This window comes from Paroedura picta, chromosome 4, assembly GCF_049243985.1.
Source record: "Paroedura picta isolate Pp20150507F chromosome 4, Ppicta_v3.0, whole genome shotgun sequence".
Lineage (NCBI taxonomy): Eukaryota > Metazoa > Chordata > Lepidosauria > Squamata > Gekkonidae > Paroedura > Paroedura picta.
The window spans coordinates 103,314,081-103,339,716 of NC_135372.1; the positions used below are offsets into that span (position 1 = coordinate 103,314,081).

The following is a 25,636-nucleotide window of genomic DNA, read 5'->3' on the forward strand; positions in this document are numbered from 1 at the left end:
AGGTCCGGACAAAATTCAAGCGCCTTAAGCTGGACTTCCTAAACAGTCTGGAACAGTGGGGGGGGATCCCGCAGCCAAGTGGGAGGACGGTCTTCCACGACCAGATGGTGAAAATATGGGAGAAGGCTGGGAAGCCCCCCCTGGACATGAGGAGGCATATGGGTGAGTGCTGCCCTCGTTGTGTTTTGCCCTTAAACATGCATGGAATGACTAGCTGCCTCTTTCCCCTACTGTCCCCAATGAAATTCGAGAAAGTATTTAGATGCTGTCAACCCCCTCAGACTTAGCCAGCCAGTACTGTAGAACCACTTTGGTTATGCGCTTAGACTCTAACTGTGGTGTGTCCACCAGCTGTGTTTCATCTCTGTTTTGTGTGCTTTTAATTATGATTTGTCTTTTTCTTTGCCCAGCCACACAATCACCATCCAAGCTGGCAACAGCACCTGAGCGTGAGGAGGGGGAGGAAGAGGGACCTTCCACCTCGGGACAGGCTGCAGGTGAGAGTTTTATGTCTGTGAGGGAGACCCATGTGTGTGTACCCACACGGAGCCATATGGGAGCCTGATGTGATGCTTCCTTTTGGAGTGTGATCAAATTCTTTGTTTGATTTCTATAGCTGAAACTGTGGAGGCAAGGCTGCGTGCCATGGAGGCCAGAGTTACTTCCCTGGAGGCTCAAGTGGCGGAGCTGAAAGGGGAGATTGAGCAGCACAGGCAACAGAGGGAGGCGGAAGAGCGTAGGTTATGTTCCCCACTGCCCAACTCTTCTCACACTGTGGCTAAGGCCACTTAAAAGTGTATGCATGTAAACTAAAGAAATTTGAAAATATGTGTGGTACTAATGTGTACTTTTTCTCCCTCCCCACAGTTAAGAAGAAGGAGGACGAAGAGCTCTTCCGGCGCAAAGTTAGGGGGACCGTGGGACGGCTGTGCAGGAGAGTTAGGGCGATGGAAGGGGCTGGGGAGGGGAGCGGTGGGACCTGAGTTTTGTTTCCTGTTTGTGTTTTGGGGTAGGGGTTGGGGGGGGGGGGGCTCCAAGTTTCATTCCCCAATGTTTTTCCCCTGTTAAATGTATACTTTTGTTAAAAAAAATTGGTTTTCCAGGGGGGTGGGGGGTGGTGGTGCTGGTGGGGCTCCAAGTTTCATTCCCTAATGTTTTTCCCCTGTTAAATGTATACTTTTGTTAAAAAAAATTGGTTTTCCAGGGGGGTGGGGGGTGGTGGTGCTGGTGGGGCTCCAAGTTTCATTCCCTAATGTTTTTCCCCTGTTAAAATGTTTTTTAAAATAAAATGTTATTGCAAATTTTATAACAAGACTCCAGTGTGACTTCTTAAACTCGCACATATTTAACCCCACACCACACTCCTAAAACTCCTTGAACTAACACCCCTCCAACCTCCAACCCACACAGCAGAACCACAATATACACAATCACTAGAGAGGCCGCTTTCAGCCTTGCAGATTCTACAGTAGGGTACACAGAGACAGAGTCAAAAATATAAACTTTATTCAACAAACAACAAAACACAGATAACATGAAATAGAAAAAGTGGGCAAAACTAGGAGGGGGAGTACTTGTCTGCTGGTTTTATTTTTCTCTTTCCGAGAATAGTCCTCCTTCTTGTTTGGGTGGAGGCATTCTGAGAGGGAGTCGGTGGGGTGGGTGCTGGAAGTGGTGGTGTTGGTGTGGGTGGTGGTGGGGGGGCGATTTGTGGAGGGTAGGCCCTTTCCATGACCGCTACAGCCCTCTCCATGAGTCTCCTTATCAGACGCACCTCCTCCACGCCTTCGCGTAGGATTTGGTTTGTCTCTCTAAGGACTGCCCTCAATTTTCTCCCCTCCTGGGCAATGAGTGTGAGCATGGCTTGGTCAGCGGCCGCGGCACGCCGTGACTCCTCATAGCAGTGCTCAAGGAGCCTCTCTCCCACGCTTGTCAAGACGGAGACGCGCCTCAGCCTGCCGCGTTCCCTCGTAAGCCTCTCCTCTGCTGGGAGCGCACCTCTAGGTGGTGGGCTGCCTGGAGCCAGGGGTGGTTCCTCCTCCTCATCTGAAAGAACCTCTGTTGGCAAAAAATGAGAAACAAAACTGTTAGTAACATCCAAAAAGTCAAAACACACCATGGTGGACATGGTGTTCTTTTTTGTCCCCGTGTTTTCCTGCCAAGAATTTAAACAATCCCCGGCGAGCACATGGCTATTGTTTGTTTGCCCATGGTGTGCTTTTACTTTTGCCTACTTGCACAGCAGGACTCTCAACAATTAAAAGGGAGCACATGGTTAGTGCCTAGCGACATTGTCCTGCAGCTATGGCTCGAAAGGAACAGGTCATGCACGCTCACCATCTTGAATCTGTATCCGCCTGCGCCGGGCAGGAGGTCCAAGCACCCTAGGCTGTTCCTCCTCCTGTGTTCCGGGTATGAAATCTGCAAAAAAAGGAAAAAAAACAGATCTAGGACCAAAGGGTGGCAAAGCCAGCTTCAAAGCCTACACCAGCAACGCAGAGGGACTCTCTTCTTTCTCTTAGCAGTGCTGCTGCCCTGCACAAACAGAAAAGCACAAAGCAGTTAAAACAGCCCCCCCCCCTATTTTTACTAATACCTACCAATGTTAGTTGATGCCCCCGAATCACTATCCACGTCAGGTGCTGCTGGAGACTCTAGGGGCCCCGTCCCTGGCAACTGTGTCTCTGTGGACAAGAGCAGAAAATAGTGAAAAACGAGCAAGCATACACCATGAACCACAAAGCAAGCTCCCAAAGTTGTGAGCCAAAGTACTGCAGAAGGCCTATGGGCGAGGCATGCTGCAAATATTTTGGGGCTGTTGGTTAAACATGACCGTTTCAAATACTAACCACATCAAGCACTCCACAGCCAACCATCTTAATAAATCTTTTAAAAATTAAAATTAAATTATAAAATTAAAACCGTTTCAAATAGTAACCACAGCAAGCACTCCACAGCCTACCTTCTTTTAAAATCTTTTAAAAATTAAATTATAAAATTATAAAATTAAAACCGTTTCAAATAGTAACCACAGCAAGCACTCCACAGCCTACCTTCTTTTAAAATCTTTTAAAAATTAAATTATAAAATTATAAAATTAAAACCGTTTCAAATAGTAACCACAGCAAGCTCTCCACAGCCTACCGTATTATGCGTTGCAACGAACACACGAGAAAACGATGCCCAAACGTCAGAACACACATTTGCTTAAAAGGAAATATAAAATAAAAAGAAAATCACTTACCGGAGGCAAGGGGCGTTTGCTCAGGAGCCTCCTCTGGCTCTCCAGGAACGATGGCGATCAGGTCCAGCGTTACCGATTCCGCGGCTCGTTGCTGGACGGGGGGTGGAGGGCGAAAGCTGGAGGAGGTTCCCTCGCCGGGATCCTCCTCAGCGGGTGGTTCCTCGACCGGGGCAGCCGGCTTCCGAACCACCTTAAGGCTCCGGCCGACGCGCTTCGGCCTGCCGGATCCTTCCCCGTCCCCGTACAGCTGGCGCTGCTCCTCGAAGTAGGGGCAGGTCACCTTTTCGTTGCCGGAACCCTTGTTATGGTTCACGGCTCTCATGTACTCTGCCCTCATTGTCTTCGTCTTCGACCGGCATTCAAGGCCGGTCCTGTTGTGGCCCAGGGCGCGCATCTTAATAGCCACTTGTTCAAAAACCTCCCTATTCCTGTGGGAGGACTGGAACGCGTCCTGGATTTTCTCCTCCGAGAAAATCCCGATCAGGTCCCTGATCTCCGCGTCCCTCCAAGTTGGGCCACGGCCGGTTGCAGGGACGGACGAGGCTTGAGAAGACGATTCCATGTTGCTTTTGCTAGTAGCTGAGCAAAATGGTGGTGGGAGGTGCAGGGTGCAACGGATCATATACCTTCCCGCACACAAAGACAAAGGGACTAGCCGGCTCCTGATTGGTGGAGGGCAGCAGGGGACACGCACATTGGCCACATCAGGTCACATGTCACGTTCAAAACTCCTCGCGCGGGAACAGGATCTGCTCCTAATGGCCAGATTGGCGCCCTTGTTGTTTGACTTAACGCATGCGCGTATTCGTTTACACGCGAGAAGAGCAGTTTGAACATGCAGCGGGAGCCATTTTAGGAAAATGTCCGCCATTACACAAACGCATGCCGGTGTTCAACCGAGAGCAAGTGCGGCAGTACTCGGCAGTTCCCCAATAATATTCACCAGCCACAGCATAAATCAACCAAACATGACATGTAACTGGCGTACGTTCGTTGGCACGCTCAGAGGAATGTTTTTTAAAATGAACGGGGGACGGCGACTCCGCTTGCCGGAGGTCTAGCCGCCAATGGAAGGGGTTGTCCGCACCCAAGCACAAGCACGCACCGGGAACCACACAAAGACCCACTACACATAAGCCGCCCCTCATGATATCACCTCGAATCATGTCTATTGAACCCCTGTAAGCTAAGCAGGAGACTGCGAGCGGCGACCGTTCGTTGGCACGCTCAGAGGAAAATTTTTTAAAATGAACGGGGGACGGCAACTCCGCTTGCCGGAGGTCTAGCCGCCAATGGAAGGGGTTGTCCGCACCCAAGCACAAGCACGCACTGGGAACCACACAAAGACCCACTACACATAAGCCGCCCCTCATGAAATCACCACGAATCATGTCTATTGAACCCCTCTAAGCTAAGCAGGAGACTGCGAACGGCGAATGTTCGTTGGCACGCTCAGAGGAAAATTTTTTAAAATGCTCCCTGTACGTTGACTCCGCTAGGACTGGCCGATGGTAGACGGGGTTTTAAGCTTTGGGCAAATTTTGGGAACGTGACGGTGTGTGCCACTGTGCTTGTGAAAAACTCTTGTGGTGTCCGGGCAGAATTTCCGAAAGTGATCGTGCTTGAAAGCCAGTCGCTGTCCCGTTGCCTCGTAGATCCCCGCTCGCTCGGAGAAAAAAAAAATGGCGAACAGTTCGCCGGAAGTTTGGAGGACAGGCTCGGGAGGAGGGACTTTGAAGAACCCGCAACAATGGTAACGCACAGGTCTTTAGCGCTACTGTTGCAGATTGGTTGCAGGAGTGTATCGCTATCCGGAGGGTGAATCCAGTTTTCTGGATTCCCCTAGAAGCGCTACAACGAAGCGCTTTTTGCGGGTCGGTTTCAGGATTGTTGCAGATTGTTTACGACGTCGTGCGTTATGGCAAATTAGTAGCGTTTTCAATCAGCAACCATTGTGCTATTTTTAAGCCGTGGGAAATGCCCCTAAATTTTTAAATCTGGAGATTTGAGAAAAAGCCCTTGGTTTGCAGAAAACTCTGAAATTTTACCCCCCAAAAAACATTGCATGATGAAAGGAGTGTGTTTACTTGTTTATTTACCACCTTCCCTTGCCTCTCAGGCAGTTTATGTAGAACATAGAGATAAACACAATTCAACAATAGTAACGCAATTCAACAATAGTAACAGCACACAGCACAATAATAACAGTAGTCTCAGCAACCAGTAACAACAGTTCCAACAGCATTTCCACACAACAATTCTAACACCAATGGTGACAACGTTGTCATCTATGGTCCCATAGGTTGGTCAATTCGGGATCAGTTCAGTGGGGAGGGGTTCCTGGGGGGCTGAGCAAGTATGGTTACTTCAGTCTACTTCAACCAAATGCCTGGCGGAAGAGCTCCATTTTGTAGGCCCTGCGAAACTGTGGTAGCTCAGGTAGAGCCCTGATCTCTTCAGGGAGTTCATTCCACCAAGTTGGAGCCAGGATAGTAAAAGCTCTGGGCCTGTTTGAGGTCAGACGTGCTTTGTTGGGACCAGCCAGTTGAAAGTGGCAGAGCGTAGTGCTCTTTGTGGGGTATAGACAACAAGGTGTTTCCTTAGGTACACTGGGCCCTTAGGTACACTGGGCTCTGATAAAACAGATGCTCTCAATGGCTGTTGCTAGGCAGCCACAACAGTAATGTCTATGATTCTATGATTCTATGTATTGATTTATGTCAGGAAAAGAAACGGGGAGGTCACCAGTGGATGCTAACCATGATAGCTACCTGGAACTTGCATGTGTGGAGGCAATGTCCCTTTTAATACATGATATGGTAAGCTTTGGCCCCAGTGATGGCTTACAGGCCACCTGGGTAATGAGAGCTAGCTTGGATAGTGGTTAAGAGCTGTGGCCTCTAATCTGAAGATCCAGGTTTGATTCCCCACTCCACTTGCAGCCAACTGGGTGATCTTGGGCTAGCAGTTTTCTCAAAGTCTGTCTCATCTATGTACCTCATAGGGCAACTGTTGTGGGGAAAAGATAAGCAATTGTAAACTGCTTTGAGACTCCCTCGGATAGTAAAAGTGTACCAAAAAACAGCTATTCTTTGAATGGCTTCCATGACCCATTATGACCTTACCTATTAGCTGTTGGTACAATTATTACTCTTGTGATGGGTTTGAGACTAATAGTGAAGAAAGCTCACATTTCCACATGACAAACTAATTAGCATTCTAGACAAAGGCACACAGATTTACTGAGGGACATGCTTCGGGGGGCCTCATGAAGTCTCAACCATGTAACATAACTTAGGCTTGACTTCATTGTCACAGGTGAAGTAGACGTCAATCCCCGAAAGCTCACGCTTCAATAAACCTATAAGTCCTTAGAACGTCACAAGATTCTTTCCCCATTGTCATTCAATGACGCCATGGCGATGCACTTCAACAATTCATGGGGAAAACACAGTCCTGAAGTGAGATCAATCTCCCTTCGCAATTCACGGTGCAGCCTGCTCAAAAGAACCACCTATCGCTAGCTGCTGCTGTTGCCAAACCAAGAGCAAGTTGTGCGCCGAGATGCCCTTCACCAGCCACACGCACAGTGAGAACATCACCTCCCTCAGTTTGTGGTCATGCCACTGCCACTGTGGGGGCCTTTTATGGGCTCGGCGCTTCTTAGGGCTGCTGATGGTGGTGGCGCCACTGCGAAGTTCTCTGGGTGGGTAGAAGGCAAGGCCAGGTTTCTGTTCCTCATGCTCCATCCCTCTGCGCATATTAGGGTCTGCGGTGCTCTTCTTCTTCCCCTTCACTTTTAAGTGCAGCTGTCTGTCCTCTCATCCAGTCCGACGAAGACCTGTGTTTGCAGGGACAAAACGAACTGTCTGGGTGTCTTACCATGTTCAAAATTGCCGCGTGCCTGTGTGCTGGAAGGGAGGGAACCACTGGGGCGAGAAGCAGGTTCGGCTCCACACAGATCTTTGATAGGGCAGCAAGTTCTTTAAGACTGCAATCCAGTGTATATTTGGCACTTGTTTCCAAGTAAACTTATCTGGGAACGGGTTATGCTAGGGCTGCAGCAGTGGTCAAGGTGCTCTTGCTTGACTCCTCTGCTTTTGTGCTTTTTTGAGTCGCAGTCGCACTCTCTATCAGCTCTATCAGGACTGTGACTAGCCCAAGATCACCCAGCTGGCTGCATATGGAGGAGCAAGAATTCAAACTCAGCTCACCAGATTAGAAACTTGTGCTCTTAATCACTACACCGAGCGGGCTCTCTTTGAGTTTCTTAAGAAGCTTAGAGCCCTGAATCTAACAACATCTCACTAGCTTGGTTCCTGTTTCTGTTATGTCTAAAGAAGTTTGTAATGTTTTTCTAAACATTTTTAGTAGAATGCTTTTTATACTCTTTGCGTATTTCATTATTAGCTTACCTTGCTTGGTTGCCAGAATCATGTATTGTCTTGTTCAAACTTTGCTTTGATTTTCATCCTAAGCCAGTATTTTTTAAGGAAAAAATGTACTCTTGCGTATGTGATTAAACTACATCAAAGACGTTTGTTTGTCAGCCTTTCTCAACTTTTTTACTGTTGAGAATCCCTTGAAACATTCTTCAGGCTTCAAGGAACCCCACAAGCAGCTGCACTTTTCAATCAGCTCTCTTGAAGTCCTGTGAGAAATAGCAGTCTTATAAGACCTTGATGAACTCTTAGGCTGCACCTGCAACCTTTTCCTCCATTGACTGCCTTGGCTAAGCTGCCAGCAACTGCTGGCAATAACTGAAATGGTACCTTAAAAAGTCTGTACTGTATGACTGCTGTAGTAGCACCTTACTTTTTGCTGTTGTTCTGGCATTTGGTAAGTATGGTTGAGTTGGAACCTTAAATGGCCCATAGGGTACTGCTGATATAGCTACAGTAGCTTTTGCTGTGGGTTTCCAAGTGGGCACCCCATGTCTTCTTGGTAAGTCCAGGGGGGCTCTGGTAATGGGGGTGGGGCTGTTCCCAGGTGCATGCCAAAATTTCATGATACAAAATTCCCAAATCAGATTGCAACCCAGAAATTATTGTTGCTGCTTTAAGATTTGCATGAGAATACAAGGAAGTATTTCTTCTTTGTCAGCCTGCTATGTAGTGGACAAATATCCTGACAGATACAGAAGGTATGGCTGTTATTTCAACATCCACTTCCTTTGCATTGCTTAAAACCATGCTTAAAGACAGCTGTCTACAACATGGTGTTCAGGGTGGAATTTATCTAGAGGCCGTTATGGTTGTTCCTTCTTGTATATAAAAGAATTGTAAAAGAAATTGAATTGATATTCATTGTATACATTATTACAAACATATTGCCTTGGAAAGGTTCCCTGTTTTCTTGTTGATTTCTATAAACCAAGGCTTGGCAACCCTTCCCTGTAGCCACACAGGTGGAAAATACAGGCATTTATTATAATTTTCCCAAGCTGAAAATATCTGTGGAAATCACTGGTTGAGGTCATTACATTTCCCGCGAGGCTGCCGGGGGGTCCCTTGCGGCCGGGCTGATGCGTTGGAGGCGCTTTGCGCCTCTGACGCGTCAGCGCGGCGGGAAAGGGAGCAATTGCAAGCCGCGCTGTGCGCGACTCGCAGTTGCTGGGACTGGGAATCGGAGGGACCCGAGTGGTCCTTCCGATTGTCTGTCCTGAGGAAGGGTCCAATCTGGACCCTTCCTCATCACGGACAAATCCCACCTTAGAACCCCTTAACCATTTATTTAGTCCGTGGCGCCCATGGCGCCACGGGCGGTTTAAAGATATATATATATATATAATCACGCCCACTTGCAACTCAGAGTGGTTTCTGTTGGTGAAATGTTGGAGTTTGTTATAAAAAATAGTAGCGTTAATGTATAAACTAGAATTTAAGCCCACTGTAGTCAAAATACAGCAGCACTAGCAGGGCTCCTGGCAGGGTTCCCCATGGCCGCCCCCCTCCCCGACAGCGTGGCTTCGGCGCCGTGTCCCAGGGATGGCGGGGGTGTCGGGGGAGTGGTGGGGGGCGCCCTCGGACCTCCCTGCGTCTTGGTGCCGCTCCGCAGGGGCCGCATAGCATCCCCCGGGGTCTTGGGAGGATTCCCCAGTCCCTTCCCCATGGCTTGGGAGGGGGATTTTAGGAGAGTTGGAGGCCCCGTGGAGCCTCCTGCTATTTAAAAATTGAGACAAAACAGAAGATGAGAGAGAATTGGGGCTGAGTACCTATTGTTCAGCAGAAACCTTTAAATTTTGTTCTGTCATTGGGGAAAGGAGGACCTTTTATCTGCAAAACAAAGCAAAACAAAAGCAACAGAAGTTTGACACTACAAAGCAGCAAGGCCATTTGCCTTTCAGGCACTAGCAAAAAGATAACATAACATAAGATAAGATAATGCTGATTCAGGTGGGTACCTGTGTTGGTCTGAAGTAGCATAACAAAATTAGAGTCCAATCGCAAGGTGCTACTGGACTCTAATTTTGATAAACAATACTGCCAAGCGATCAGAGAGCCCAGGAAGCTGGGAGGAGGTGGACCAGGACAGATGGACAGATGGAAAAACACCAGAATACCCACCCGAGGCAGGCCCTTTGATTGATAGCATGGAGCCAAAAGGAGATGACATGACAACAAAAACACCTACCTTCTAGATTTGTTTATTATACACATACACGCTCATCAATTTCATTGTTCTAGGGTAGTGATTCCCAACCTTGGGGTCAGAACTTCTTTGGAGGTTGAAGGACCCTATCACAGAGGTCGCGGCAGGGCCCTTCTCTCCAAGGGGATTCCAAAGTGGCCTACATCACTCCTCTTCCATTTCATCCACATAACAGCCTTGCAGGGTAGATCGAGATAGAGTATTTGTCTGTCTGGAGCAACGGAAAATAGCAAGATCGGCATGGTGGGACATTGTCAAACAACCCTTTCACAGGGGTCGCAACAGGGCAAGCAGCTTGGCCGAGCGGGGTGCCATTCACACAACAGCCTTGTGGGGTAGATTGAGATAGAGCGTTCGTCTGCCTGGAGCAGAGGAAAAGAGTGTGATTGGCATGGTGGGACAAGAGGCAGAACTTAACTGAGAAACCCTGCTAAAAAAACAATTTATATTCAATCATGAACAACAAACCTTCATGCTATTGGTCAGTTTTGATTTAATTTCTGTGAAAGAACACTTGCATAATTTTATGGTTGGGGGTCATCACAACATGAGGAACTGTATTAAAGGGTCGTGGCATTAGGAAGGTTGAGAAGCACTGTTCGAGGGGCTGCTGTGTTCAGTCATAACCTCCTGATACAAAGTTGGCTATATAAGGCACATGGGTACAACTGTTGGTTGCTACCTCAGCCAGACATTTGGGTGTAATCTTGGATGCCTTCTTAACTATGAAGGCACAAGTTGGTTCAACTAGCATTTTCCCACCTTTGCCGAGCCAATTTACTAGTGCCATGCTTGACCCTGGAACATCTAGCTATGGTTAACCATATGACAGTCACCTCTAGACTGGACTTTGGTAACTAGCTTTATGCAGGCCTGCCCTTATCCTTCCTCTGGAAACTGCAACTTGTCCATAATCCAGTGACCAGGGTTCTTATGGATACACCTTAGAAGGCAAACATTCAACCTGTGCTCCAACACCATTACTGGCTACCAGTTGAATTCAAGATCAAGTTTAAGGTATTGATACTTACCCATTAGGCTGTTCACAGTCTGGCTCCTGAGTATCTGAGAGACCACCTCTCTATACCCCTGAAGTACCCTATGCTCTGCGAATATTGGTCACTTGTTGGTCCCTGGCCTTGAGGTATGTCTGGCCTCAACGAGTGCAGGACATTTTCCATCCTAGTCGTCGCTTGGTGAAGGGAGTTTCCGGAGCATATCTGGGCCCTGTTGGAGCTGGTAGAGTCCTGCAGAGCCTACAGATGGAGCTCTTCCACCAAGCCTTTGGTTGCGGCCAAACTTAACATCTACCAAAGACCCACATACCTACCGTCTTATAATAAGAAGCCCCCAATCATAACCTGGTCTTGGAAAAACATTATCTGCACCCTGAAAATGGGTTGTCACCATTGACACTGCATTGACTATCTTTAATTTTTAATTAATTCATATTTTTACTTCATTTCAATTACTAATTTTTAATTATTGTATATTGAATGTTTCAAACTGCTCTAAGCCGGCTTGCTGGGAAGGTGGTATAAAAATCAGATAAGGGATAGAGCCCCTCTGTGTGTGTGTTCGTTCTCTGGGATTCTTTGTACACCCCTACTGCATATGCATGAGCCTCTTGTGGCGCAGAGTGGTAAGGCAGCCGTCTGAAAGCTTTGCCCATAAGGCTGGGAGTTCAATCCCAGCAGCCGGTTCAAGGTTGACTCAGCCTTCCATCCTTCCGAGGTCGGTAAAATGAGTACCCAGCTTGCTGGGGGGTAAACGGTGATGACTGCGGAAGGCACTGGCAAACCACCCCGTATTGAGTCTGCCATGAAAACGCTAGAGGGCGTCACCCCAAGGGTCAGACATGACTCGGTGCTTGCACAGGGGATACCTTTACCTTTACCTTTACTGCATATGGACCTGCTTTAATCATCCTTGGTGTGTGTGTTTTCAGATCCGGTACGCACATCCCTACATATTTCTAGGCTCTTCAGCATTTTCAGAAATGCTGCCGATTTCTTCTTCAACTTCTACATGTGGCAACATTAATTGTAATTTTCTTTTCCCTCTTATATTCCCTTATCACACCATCTCATGTCTGTTTTCCCTCTTGTGTGAATGCCTAGCTTAATTTTTGTGCAAGTGTGCGTGTTTATTTTTAATTTTTTCATTTTAAAATCATTTTCTTTTGTTTTAAACTGCGCTCTGTGAGAATTTCTAAGGGAAGGCCATTGCTATACACAAGTGAAGAATCCTGTTGTTACCCCTCTCGCAAGCTAATTCCACAATTTAATTCTAATTTGTGTTACACTCTGTGCAGTCATACAATCTTTCAATCTTCCCTGACAGGTTTTTCTCAATCTCAAACTATTTTTTCTTAACTTGGTGTTAAGTAACTTAGGCAGATTGTGAATGGGTAGGCAGGAAGGGATGTTCCAGTGTTTGTCTCTTGTGGCCCTTCCTTGCATACCCAGGGAATTTCTAATCACCAGTGTGGGACGGTAGGTGAATTTTCTCCAGGCCAGGCTAGATTCTGGAGATTTTTGGTGGAGGGATCACTTGCACATATAATTGGGGTCACTGTGGGTGGGCAGGTAGTTTTGAGTAGAACTAGATGACCCTGGAGGTCCCTTCCAATTCTATGATTCTGCAATTCTAACTCTAAACCCAAGTTATATATTGATTATTAATAATAATTGGGGAACCAAATTAAATTGAATTATGTATGGGTATAAAGTGTTTATGCCAATAAAGGTACTCTGACTCTGTGTATAAAGTGCAGTAAAATCAAATGGATTCTCTTCCTTTGTGATCTAGTGCTCAGTGGAGAAAAAGAGGAATGTGAAATGTAATAAAAGCAGTATCTGTAGACTTATAATATTGGTGTTCAATGGATATTGTATTTCTTTTCTCCTAACAATCTGCTAAAATCAGTTCTTATTGAGTTTGAGAGTAAAAATGCTTACCCTTTAATCATTGGGTTTGGTGAGCAAAAGTGCAGTCTGGTAAATGGAGCATCATATGTCTATCTCTTGTGCCAATTTTGGAATGTACCTTTTTTTTTACAAAATATTCCAGATTTTTATAATATTTTTCTAGATTAACCCTTTTAGAAGAGCAAGCATTTTATAATCTTACTATCCATTTACCTTTACAAATTCCTAGGATTGGGTTGTGTAGCCTGTTCAATTATATAACAGTGATTGCATAAATTACTATTTGTTATGTGGAAAATGTATTGCCAAGTGCACAATATATCAACCATGGAGCATGCTTATCTCACATCTCTGTCATTCAGAACTTCTGAATTTTGTCTAAATTTTTCTTTCTTTCTTGCAGGGAGCTGCCCTTTGCCATCAAATCCAAGGGGTGCTAAACCAAAAGATTTTACAGGGATAACTGAGTTTCCAGTGGGGTCAATAGTAACATATGAATGTGATAGGGGATTTAGACTTGTTCCTGGCACAGATAATTATATTATCTGTGGTCAAAATTCAGAGTGGTCACAACCTCAAGAGTTTTGTAAAGGTAATCTTTTTCTCTTTCTCTCTCTGCATTTTACAAACTGAATAATATTTGGACAGATAGGGTTAGCAGTGGGTATTTATTTTATTTATGGTTAGATTTATATAACTGCCCCTCCCGGTGAGCCAGCTCAGAGGTGGGCATGGACCTGGAAAATGGAAGTTCATTGGATTTGTGGGTGGTCGCGGGTTGGGGGGATGTTACAAACCCCAGAGTTGCATGGACACACACCTCTTGTTCACAAACCTTTGGGTTTGCTTGTGTTCATTAACTGTTTAGCTTGGGGTGCTGTACAAGTGAAATTCACTGCAGAGCCCCCTGACTGTAATGCCTCATTGTGGACATGGTTTCTGGGTCCAGTGTCTACCTTTCTCCCCTTTGGCCCTGGGAAGTGGCCATCTACCCACCTACCTTCCCATGTCATAGTTTTATTTTGCTAGTTTAATGTTTTTTTCCCCAAAGTTATTCCCCTTCCTCTAACACAGTGGTTCTTAACCTGTGGGGCGGGACCCCTTTGGGGGTCAAACACCCCTTTCACAGGGCTTGCGGCAGGGCAATCAGCTTGACCAAGGGGGTGGTGCCATCCACACAACACCCTTGCGTGATAGATCGAGATACAGCATTCGTCTGTCTGGAGCAATAGAAAAGAGTGAGATCAGCATGGTGGGACAAGAGGGAGAACTGAACTGAGAAACCCCAGAAAAAAAAAAAAACAATTTATATACCATCATGAACAATGGATCTTTATGCCATTGGTCAGTTTCAATTTAATTTCTGTGAAAGAACACTTGCATAATTTTAGGGTTGGGGGTCACTATAACATGAAGAACTGTATTAAAGGATTGCAGCATTAGGAAGGTTGAGAACCACTGCTCAAACATTATTTTTGGCTGAAATACTTCATCCAGTATGTCAGAGTTTTAGAGAGGAGCAAGATTTCCTGTGAACTTCTTGAATTATGTATTGGGAGCCCTCATGGGGGCCAAGGGGTGCCCACACATATAACCATGAGGGTCCACAAGCTTGGAGGGGCCTGGATGGGATGTTGCTCCTAACACACTTCCTTGGTCAGATGCTCTGACTTCTCACCTATCCATCTACCAACCTAACCAACTACCTACTTGCCTACCTAACCAACTATCTACCTACCTAACCAACTGCCTACCTAACCAACTATCTACCTGCTCTTCTACATCACCATCAGTCCACCTGTCTAACACCTGCTGAGCACAACTACCTATGAACCCAGGGCCCAGAGAGTATGGTGACAACTACAGCACATCCTGGCCTCTCCAAGCCTGTGTACCCTTCTGGTCTCCCCCCTACCCATAGGCTGGCCCTCCAGATCCATCGTGCAGAGGGCATAGTGGCCTCCCTCTCCCCAGGAGTTGTTGCAATGAACTCCGGGCAAGTAATAGGGCACTGGGATACCAGTATGGTGTATCAGTTACAATATAATGAACAGATTTCTCTAGAGTCTTCAAACTTCAGTAGTTCTTTAATGCCCAGAATATTAAGCAAATTCCAGCACATTTCACTGTGTGGCTTTTCCAAGGGACATCAACTTCAATGTTTTCAACAGGAACTTCAAATTAGAGAAATAATCTCTTAACAGAGAGTAAGTCTATTATAACAATTGCTACTCCTAGCAACAAGTGCTACTCTGGAATGCCTTAAACTAGGAGCAGCAGTTGTTATAATAGTCATACTCTTTGTTAAGATATTGTTTCTTTAATTTGAAGTTCCTGTTGAAAACATTGAAGTCGATGTCCCTTGAAAAAGCCACACAGCAAAACACGTTGGGATTTATTTAATATTCTGAACATTAAAGAACCACTAAAGTTTGAAGACTCCATAGAAGTCTGTTCATCATGTTGTAACATTTGATATACCATAATGGTATCCGTGCCCTATTATTTGCCTTGTGTCTCATTCTTCACTGGGTCCTCCCCCCCCCCATTTCATTTTTGTGATAAACTCCAGGGCACGACTGGCAGCCACGTAGCCAAGCCAAGGCAAGGATGCCTGATTGTTTTCAGGTGTCAAGGTGTGGCGGGGTTTGTTTTTGGCCTCTTCCTCCTACGGAAAGGGGATTCCATGGTTCAACCCTAAGACCAAACCGCCACTTCCAGTGCCCCTCCATGCAGCATCTCCAGAAGTTTAATACCCAGAAACAGAGGTTGCAAACCACCGTTCATGGACGTTTGTGGCCAAACTTCCCATTGTGGCCTACAGCTCCACTCTCCCATCTCAACACTCTACTTTGTACTCAACCACTCATCTTGTTGGGGGAAATGGAAAATGAGTTTGATCTAAATGGGAGAGACAGCAGCCACTCTCATACTTTCATTTCAGGCCTGGTAGAGTTGCCGTGAGGCTTAAAAACCAGATTATGAATCCACACTACTAACCACTACACCGTTGGGTCTCATTGAGAGCTATTCTCTACCCAATGTTATTTAACATCTACATGTCCCGTTTTGACAGCTGGCCTGGGATTTCAGCCTGGGTTGTCACCAGTACACTGATGACCTCCTGTTATTTCAGCTGTTGGGCAGAAATCCATCTGCATTCCCAGAGGCTTGTGGGCCATGCCGGCTTGGGGGCTTGGTGGGCTGGCTGCCAATGAGTCAGCTGAAGTTAAATCTAGTGAAGGCTGAAGTCCTCTGGCTAGGTTGGCATGCTGAAGGAGATGCAGTGCAACTCCCAGACCTCAACAGGGGTATGTTTAGCACCTATGACTACTGTCAGGAACTTGGGTGTGATTCTGAATGCCTTTCTATCTATGAAGGCCCATGTCACAAATGTTGTTTGCTTGGCATTTTCCCACTTTTGCCAAGTGAGACAACTTGCACTGTATCTGTTGGCATGTGAACTAGCCACCATGATCCATGCAATGGTCAGAATGGCCTTTCTGACATGATTTATCTTAAGTTAACTCAGGAGTAGGGATGGGCATGAACTGGGAAAATGCAGTTCAGTATGTATTTGTGACATGACCAATTCATGAATCATGAACTATCATGAATTTTAGGAGCTTGGTTTGTTAGGTTCATGACTCAGTGGAATGACCCCTTCATGTGTGCTAGAGACATGGGGTAGCAGGGGATCTCTGGATGACTGTCCTCTATGTGCCTTCTAAGCTTGGTGATATACGGATTTAAGGGGTTCTAGATGGTGCATAACTTTTCTTTCTTGCAGAGAGCTGCCCTTCGCCACCAAACGTGCCAGGTGCTATATTAAGAAGCCAGTATACAATGATATCATATTTTCCTATTGGGGCAGTAGTAGTATATAACTGCCGCTCAGGATTTGCGCATGTTCCTAACACTCAGAGATCAGTCAACTGTACTGCTGGCTTCAGGTGGTCACGACCTGTACGATTTTGTCAAGGTAAAAATCCTTTTACTCTGGATAGATAATTTGTGGTCCTTTTGGATAAATAGTGGGCAATAAATTGAACAAAAGTCATCTAGGTTGCCTTTTTAAAGCTGTCTTTTGTAAGAATGTGGTGATTGAAAGGAAGTCTAGGGGCTTATCTACATTGGACTATGAAAGTTGGTTGGGTTCGGTTAAACAAAAGCCATCTGCACTGAACCCCAAGCTCAACTTTGATCCTGGTCAGGTTTTTCCTCCAATCCGTGTAGCTGAGGATTGATTCTGCAGTCACACTACGTATTCAGTGGCATATCCAAGAGTGGATTTTCTCTGCTTTATCAAGGAAATTTGGGCCCACGGCACTCTTTTCTGGGTGCAGGTGTCCTGCCTCTTTTGGTCTATCTTCCCTCCTACCCCAGCCATGCCTACAGCACAGACATTGTGCAGAAGTCTGCAGAAGCAGCCCCTTTGACTTCTGATGGTTCCATTTTATGGCTTCTTTCATGTTATGCTGCTTTATCAATCTCCTTATCACCTGATTAGAAGCCACCACTCTTAATGGCTACACCACACTGCCTCTATTCATAATTCAGCTAAATATTACATTTCTTTCTCACTGTTCTCTTACTAATCTATTAAAATCAATTCTTATTGAGTCTGATAGGAATTTTACTATCTAGCAATCAATGGATTGGTTATTCTGAGGACAAAATGTGCAGCCAAATAAGTAGTGTTGTATACCATGTGTGCTCCTCATGCTGTGTAAGCAATACATTATTACATTTTTGACACGCCATTACAAATTTTGAATTATTTTTTTCTAGATTCTCACTTTAACATTTTCTAATCATTTCTTTCATTCACTTCCAGAAACATTTAGGATTTGTAAGTTTAATTTGTTGTTGTTTTTTAATATATATAGCAAGTGTTACTACTAGCTATGATGTGGAAAACAAACGACAATGCTCATGTAAAAAGTATGTTAAAAATGAAAGGATGCTTATCCTTTATTTGGATCATTCTGAATTCCTGGATGGTTACATTGTCTTATTTTTTTCCAGAATCCTGCAGTGCTCCACCCTCATTCAGGTTTGTTAGATTACAAGCGGAGTATCGAAACTTATACTTCTTTCCTTCTGGGGCCAGAGTAAGATATGATTGCAATTTTGGATACGAACGTCTTCCTGGTGTTGATGATTCCATTGAATGTGGTGATAACTATAGGTGGTCACATGTTCTGCTATTTTGTAAAGGTAAAAACTTTCATTTTACTTTTGATAATCAATCGAACGGTGGGATATCAGTTGAATAGATAAATAAAAATTGTTTTATCCTCTGCCTACCTTAATAATGTAGTAATGAAAAATACTGCTAGTTAGTAAAAAAATATATATTTAGAAATTTACCAGTGTGTCAAAAATATGGAAATTGTAAATTAAGCCACAGTTTCAGGTAAGGTTCACTTGCTCGTCTATACTCTATCAGTGTTTTAGACATGAACTACGAAGAAGTAAAAAATAGGTTGCTTATCTATCATCCTGCCCACCTTCCCCACAATAGATGCTCTTAAATAATTCCCCAATATACTTAGCAATTACAATTTCAATCAACTTTAATTTCTAGCTGGTCAACCCTATATTTTAACAAATTTCAATCTACTCTCACTTTTAGCTGGTCAGCTGTATAGCTTAACAAGTCTTATAGCATTAGAAGAAGAAGAGTTGGTTCTTATATGCCACTTTTCCCTACCCGAAGGAGGCTCAAAGCAGCTTACAGTCGCCTTCCCATTCCTCTCCCCACAACAGACACCCTGGGGCCTAGGTGAGGCTGAGAGAGCCCTGATATCACTGCCCGGTCAGAACAATTTTATCAGTGCCGTGGCTAGCCCAAGGTCACCCAGCTGGTTGCATGTGGGGGAGTGCAGAATCGAACCTGGCATGCCAGATTAGAAGTCCACACTCCTAACCACTACACCAAACTTGGATCTCTTACCACTACACCAAACTGGCTCTCTTACCAATAGTTATGCTGCATGGATGTTCTGGGAAAGACACTGACTTCAGCCATCTTGTTTTTATCATTGGGATGCTCTCAGAGCCTCAGAATAGGAAGGGAGAGGTTCAGCAATATTCCCCATACTTCACCTTCCCTCATCAATAGGAGGAATTGTATTCATGAGCCTCTAGCTATCTTCCTCCATAGCATGATTATGAGTCGCCTTCCTATACTGTTATCTTTCCTAATTGCTCCACCCCCTCCATTATATCTAGCCATCTCACTGCCATATTGAACCTTCCTTCCTGTTCCCTGGCCCAGGTTTCCTCAGTATCATGGGACTGGCCCTTCCCCCTCTCTCCTGGATTCCTTGCCTTTGTTCCTCATTGCAGCCTTGTTGTGTGTGCCCTCAGACCCATTGCACCATCACTCAAAAGGGGAGGGGAAGGGACGGGCTGAGGAAAGCCTGCCTCTGTGTTTTCATTGGTGGTTCGGCCCATCAGTCATCAGCCACGGTCCATAGCCATTGGCCCAGCATCAACAGGCAGGCTGGGATGGGGGGGGGGGAGGGTCCCCTGGCAGCAGACGCCAATAGCTTTTCAGCAATTGGGAAATCCAATGGAAAGGGCAGAAATGTCAATCAGAGCTCAGCGGTGAGCAATCAGTTCGGTGGTGGCAACATCCTCGGCGACCCTTGGGAAAGGGTCGATCAACCCCCAGATTGAAAACCGCTTATCTAGAGTGACAGCAAGCCTGAATTATGATAAAGTTAAAAGCAGCCATATTGGATCGATATGAAATTTCCAGGGAAACGTATGGACCACACTTCTGAGGGGTTAAATTCCAACCTGGCACCAGACCATGTACCCCGGTATCCACTCTCAAAGATGCTGCTGTGCGCTGGCTTAAGCCCACAAGGGCATTGGATTGTGGATGAGGTTATTTTGGAGTGACTCCTGCAGTTAGTGCCTTCATGGGCAAGATATTAGATTGCCTGTCAACCACTTAGAAGCCTGGCATGTCCAAGTCCCAGGTGAGGTTTGCTAATTGTCTACAGGCCCAGGAGAGCTAGCGGACAGAGAGCTACCTTGGCCGGTCAGTGCAAAGAATGGTCAAGTACTACCCCAGATGGACAACTCCCTGAGGGAGTTCCAAAAGACCAAAGTCCACTCAATACAAAAGATCCACAACATCTCCTCCTCCAACCTCAGTCATCTCCTTGGCAACACATAAGATAGACACCTCAGAAGGAGAGGTCATTAGAACCCCCTGGCATCCTCTGCCTCAGAAAAGGTGGGATGAGGTAAATAAGTAAAGGAAATGTCAAAGATAGGAGTCTTAGAGTCCTCTTGTAGCGACTGTCATTGCCCCATCGTGCTAGTACCTAATCCTGATGGAACTATTAGGTTCTGCGTTGATTTCAGAGAAGTCAACAAGGTTGCCCACTTTGACACCTATCCAATGCCATGAACAGATGTCCTTGTGGAGCAGTTAGGAGCAGCTGAGTTCCTTACCACCCTTGATTTAACCAAGGGTTCTTGGCAAATTACAGTGTATCCAAAGGATAAGTAGAAAACAGCTTTTGCAACCCCCAGGGGCTTGGTCCAATTTACATGGATGCCCTTCGGCCTATATGGAGCTGCAGCAACCTTTCAACGCGTAGTAGACCGGGCTCTCAGTGGTTGCCACCCCTTCACTCTTGCCATATTGATGATATTTTAATATTTAGTCCTGACTGGTCCTCCCACTTGGAGCACATCAGATTGGTCCTCACAACCCTCTAAAGTGAAGAGCTGAAAATCAACTCCAAGTAAAGCCGGTTAGGGTTTTGGGAGCTGAAATATTTGGGATTCCTCGTGGGCTGGGGACAGCTGTGGCCCCTACTCGAGAAGGAGGTTACCCTGCAGAACAGTGCAGACTGGTGACAAAGAACAAACTAAGTTTTTGGGTCTTGAAGACTTTTAGAGCTAATTTGTTCCTCATTATGCCACCACCACTAGCCTGTTGACAGACTGCCTGGGGCACACAGAACTGAACAAGTCAGTATGGGCATCAGCCTGCCAAGCTGCACTTAATGAACTACAGACTAGCCTAACAAGGCCCCCCATACACCATAACCTGTATTTCAAAGTCCACTTTCTGCTACACACTGACACCTCCAGAACAGGACTGGGCTATGTTGTCCCAGATAATGATGGGGGAAGAACATGCAGTGGTGTTTATCATCTGCAAGCTCCAACCTGCTGAAAGAAATTATGCTACAGTTGAGAAGGAGGCACTGGACATTAAATGGGCTGTTGGGGCCCTTCAGTATGACTTGTCTAATAATCCCCTTACCCTGGTGGTGGATCATGCCCTCCTCCTCTGCCTCCAAATCGAAAAATCATAACCCAAGGGTCTTACAGAGGTATGTCTCCCTTTTCCCCTTTAGGTTTATGACCCAGTATTGGGCTGGTCAACATATCAATGCTTAACTACATATCATGCCTCTTTGAAGATCCTGTGGAGGGCCAAGGCCCTGGGGGTGGGGTATGGCTGAGTGGCCCTGGCTTGTCTCATGTACCTTGCCAAGCTTCTTCAGTAAAGCTCTTCACACCTGCTGGTGCATTTCATATCCTATTGCATCCATTGTCTTTTGTGACTGGCTGAACACGGTGGCCCAAACACTAGGGGGTTCTCCCCCAGCATCACAGCTGATTAAAATCTTAACAGCCAAAACAAATCTGATATTTACTGTCTATATTTAATCTTTCAGCAGTAGGAAGGTGAGAGGGCAGAGAAATCAGCCCTAGATCAAGTATATGGGGCTTTGATAGGGCAGGCTGTTTTGTTTAGCAATGTTTATTAGGCCTCAACCATAGGCCTGGTGGAACAACTCTGTTTTACAAGCCCTGCAGGACTGTTAAAAGACCTATAGGACTCTGATCTCACTTCGGGGAGAGTTCCACCTGGCCAGAGCCAGGCCCAAAAAGGCCCTGGCTCTGGTTGAGGCCTGTTTGATTTCCCTAGGGCTGGGGACCCTTAAACAAATTCTGCTGATGATCTTAATGCTCTTTGGGTATAGTATATGAAGAGGCAGTCCCAAAGGTTCAGTTACCCAAAGGTTCAGTCAATGGTGTCATGTCTATTAGTCTTTAAAATCTTTAGGATTAATGCATGTATTTGTGTCCAGAATTTTTTCCTCTTCTTTCATATCTACTGAAGATGAAAGCCAAAGTTGGTTTTTCAAAAGCAGGTCCAATACAGCAACAGTCTCTAAGGCAGGGATTCCCAACCTCATCCACAAACTAGGGAACTGGCCGTTTTCATTGCTCCCCCTCTTCCCCTTCTGAGCATCAGTGATTTCTTTAGTAGTTTCTGCACCTGGAAGGGGGTAAAGCATGCACACATACTCCTACCTTAAACCAGGGGTAGTCAACCTGTGGTTCTCCAGATGTCCATGGACTACAATTCCCATAAGCCCCTGCCAGCTTGCTAATGGAACGTGTTGAAGCCATGTTGTAGGGCTCCTTCCTCATGGTTTTATGTTTCAAGTCCTACATCATGCCCACAACAGCTGCTTCATATCTCCCCTGTTGTTGGTTCTCTCCTCTGCAACCAGTTGCTCTTGTCAACCAAGGGATCCTGGAGCAGATAGGGCAGCTGGCTGACCTCGGGAAGGGGGGATGAAATATGCACCTCATAGCTTCTTCTGTGATCTCTTGTCTGATTGCTGAGCTGCAGTTTGCTGCTGGCTGCTGGGCACAGAATCCGGCTGTTCTTCATTAGAGGGCTTGGCTGTTTCATGACACCCCCAGAGTCCCCCTCAACCAATGGGGCCAAGAGTTGATTTCTTCAAGTATGCTCAGTGAAACTGATGCACCAAATCAGGAGCGTGAAAGTTCTGTGGGTTTCGAAGAGTGATCTTCGAGGCTGTAGCCTTTCCAATTCACCAGGTATTGCAGCTGACCTCTGCATAGAATCATAGAATCATAGAATCATAGAATTGGAAGGGGCCATACAGGCCATCTAGTCCAACCCCCTGCTCAACGCAGGATTAGCCCTAAGCATCCTAAAGCATCCAAGAAAAGTGTGTATCCAACCTTTGCTTGAAGACTTCCAGTGAGGGGGCACTCACCACCTCCTTAGGCAGCCTATTCCACTGCTGAACGACTCTGACTGAGAAAAACTTTTTCCTGATATCTAGCCTATATCGTTGTACTTGAAGTTTAAACCCATTACTGCGTGTCCTTTCCTCTGCAGCCAGCAGAAACAGCATCCTGCCCTCCTCCAAGTGACAACCTTTCAAATACTTAAAGAGGGCTATCATGTCCCCTCTCAACCTCCTTTTCTCCAGGCTGAACATTCCCAAGTCCCTCAACCTATCTTCATAGGGCTTGGTCCCTTGGCCCCAGATCATCTTCGTCGCTCTCCTCTGTACCGTTTCAATTTTATCGATGTCCTTCTTGAAGTGAGGCCTCCAGAACTGCACACAGTACTCCAGGTGTGGTCTGACCAGTGCCGTATACAATGGGACTACGACATCTTGTGATTTTGATGTGATGCCTCTGTTGATACAGCCCAAAATGGCATTTGCCTTTTTTACCGCTGCATCACACTGCCTGCTCATGTTTAGTTTACAATCCACAAGTACCCCAAGGTCTCGTTCACACACAGTGCTACCTAGAAGCGTATCCCCCATCCAGTAGGCATGCTTTTCATTTTTCTGACCCAGATGCAGAACTTTACACTTATCTTTATTAAATTGCATCTTGTTCTCATTTGCCCATTTTTCCATTGTGTTCAGATCTCGTTGAACTCTGTCTCTATCTTCCGGAGTATTTGCCAGTCCTCCCAATTTGGTGTCATCTGCAAACTTGATGAGTAGTCCCTCCACCCCCTCATCTAGATCATTAATAAATATGTTAAAAAGTACCGGGCCGAGCACCGAACCCTGAGGTACCCCGCTACTCACCTCTCTCCAGTCTGATGAAACACCATTGACAACAACTCTTTGAGTGCGGTTCTCTAACCAATTCCCTATCCACCTAACGATCTGAAAATCCAGATTGCAGTCCTTCAACTTATCCATCAGAACATCATGGGGAACCTTGTCAAAAGCTTTACTAAAATCCAAGTAAATGACATCAACCAAATTTCCCCGATCCAGCAAACCTGTTACTTGGTCAAAAAAGGAAACTAGGTTGGTCTGGCAGGACCTGTTGGAGACAAATCCATGCTGACTTCCTTGGATCACCAAATTGTCCTCCAGATGTTTGCAGATCGCTCCCTTTAATATCTGCTCCATTATCTTCCCCACAACAGAGGTCAGACTCACTGGTCTGTAGTTTCCCGGGTCATCCTTCCTCCCTTTTTTGAAGATCGGAATAACGTTTGCTCTTTTCCAGTCCTCCGGGACATCTCCAGTCCTTAAAGAGGTTCCGAAGATGATGGACAAGGGCTGTGCAAGTTCTCTGGAAAGTTCTTTGAGTACTCTCGGGTGCATTTCATCTGGACCAGGGGATTTGAACTCATCCAGTGCAGCTAAATGCCTCTCGACCACCTCTCTATCCATGTTAACCTGCCACCCAGACACTATCCTTTGGCTACAGCCATCTCTAGATGTGCCTAAACACTTAGACCTGTGGGAAAAAACAGATGTAAAATAGGCACTAAGCCTTTCTGCTTTCTCTGCATCTTTCGTTAGAGTTTCTCCATCCGCACCCAACAGCGGGCCTATTGCCTCCTTTACTTTACGTTTGCTCCTCACGTAACTGAAAAATCTTTTCTTGTTACAATGGGCTTCCCTGGCCAATCTTAGCTCACTCTCAGCTTTGGCCTTTCTGATGATTGATCTACAGTGCCTAGTAACCTGTAGGTACTCTTCTTTAGAGCTCTGTCCTTCCCTCCATTTCCTGAACATTTTCCTTTTCTTTCTTAGTTCCTCTTGAAGTTCTCTGTTCATCCAAATAGGCTTCTTAGAGCTCCTGCAGTGTTTTCGTATTTCTGGAATAGTCATTGATTGAGCATGCAATAGCTCTTGTTTGAGTAGCGCCCACCCTTCACATGCTCCCTTCCCTTCCAGCATTCTCGTCCATGGTATGACACTCATCATGTCTCTGAGTTTATTAAAGTTTGCCCTACGAAAATCCAACATCCGCGTCTGGCTACAAGCTTCCTTGGCTCCCCATCTCAAAAGGAATTCTATGAGGACATGGTCACTTCCCCCTAGGGTCCCCACCTCCTTCACCTCATCCACCAACTCTTGCCTGTTGGTCAGTATTAAGTCCAGTATGGCTGAACCTCTTGTGGGTTCATCTACCATTTGATATATGAAATTGTCAGCCAGGCAGGTCAGAAACTTGCATGACTGAGGACGCTTCGCAGAGTTTGTTTCCCAGCACACATCTGGGAAATTGAAGTCACCCATGATGACAAGGTCCTGCCGTTTGGATATTTTCTCAAGCTGCTCACAAAGTGCAGCATCCACATCCTCTCGTTGGTCAGGCGGTCGGTAGCAGACACCAACCACCACACTGTTTGTTTTCCCCTCGCTTATTTTCACCCAGATGCTTTCCACTGTAGATATGCTCTCCTTCACTAGAATTTCCTGTGCAATCATGTGCAATCCAAGATCTGTGCTACCTCATACTCCCCATGACAGATGGCAGCAGTACTTTTGGGGCTTAGGGTTGTGTGTGTGGCAGTAGCAGGGACAAGAAGGAACCAACGGAACACTTGATGTATGCAATGCGTGGAAGGAAGTTTTAATGGGCAGGTCACAGGGTTTATTTGTTCAGTGATCAAATATGGACCAATAAAGTATGGACCAATATCCAACGTCCAGGAAACTCTTAAAATCAGCTATTG

General features: G+C 45.9%; 2 protein-coding genes and 1 long non-coding RNA gene across 7 annotated transcripts in view; 2 read left to right on the forward strand and 1 right to left on the reverse strand.

The window, feature by feature from the left end:
• Positions 1–412: 412 nt before the first annotated feature.
• Positions 413–935, forward strand: LOC143836065 (uncharacterized). The gene is made up of 3 exons (XR_013230482.1): positions 413–497; positions 617–736; positions 868–935. It is a non-coding gene; the product is annotated as an uncharacterized LOC143836065 (long non-coding RNA).
• Positions 936–1,050: 115 nt separating this feature from the next.
• On the reverse strand, positions 1,051–6,358 carry LOC143836672 (uncharacterized). Its single transcript, XM_077336219.1, has 4 exons — positions 6,320–6,358; positions 2,601–2,844; positions 2,338–2,421; positions 1,051–2,058 (listed from the first exon to the last, which is right to left on the reverse strand). The coding sequence occupies exons 1-4, from the start codon at positions 6,356–6,358 to the stop codon at positions 1,559–1,561; spliced, it is 867 nt and encodes a 288-aa protein (XP_077192334.1). The 3' UTR covers positions 1,051–1,558.
• A 423-nt stretch (positions 6,359–6,781) lies between these two features.
• Positions 6,782–25,636, forward strand: part of LOC143836062 (complement receptor type 2-like) — a 105,957-nt gene continuing 87,102 nt past the window's right edge. For all 5 annotated transcript variants that reach the window (XR_013230474.1, XR_013230475.1, XR_013230476.1 and 2 more), the window contains exons 1-4: positions 6,782–6,950; positions 13,229–13,417; positions 16,616–16,807; positions 17,854–18,045. Coding sequence is in view for 1 of the 5 variants with exons in the window: in XM_077334842.1 (XP_077190957.1) it covers positions 6,809–6,950; positions 13,229–13,417; positions 16,616–16,807; positions 17,854–18,045 (715 nt within the window). In the remaining 4 variants the exon portion in view is untranslated. The remainder of the gene's footprint in view (positions 6,951–13,228; positions 13,418–16,615; positions 16,808–17,853; positions 18,046–25,636) is intronic.

Coding starts and splice junctions, on each gene's coding strand:
- LOC143836672 (XM_077336219.1), bottom strand. CDS start 6,358: ATGGGTCATGGAAGCCATTCAAAGAATAGCTGTTTTTTG. Junction 2,845..6,319: donor CAAAGAATAGCTGTTTTTTG/GTACACTTTTAC, acceptor TGATGTGGTTAG/TATTTGAAACGGTCATGTTT. Junction 2,422..2,600: donor GGGGGCATCAACTAACATTG/GTAGGTATTAGT, acceptor CTTTTTTTGCAG/ATTTCATACCCGGAACACAG.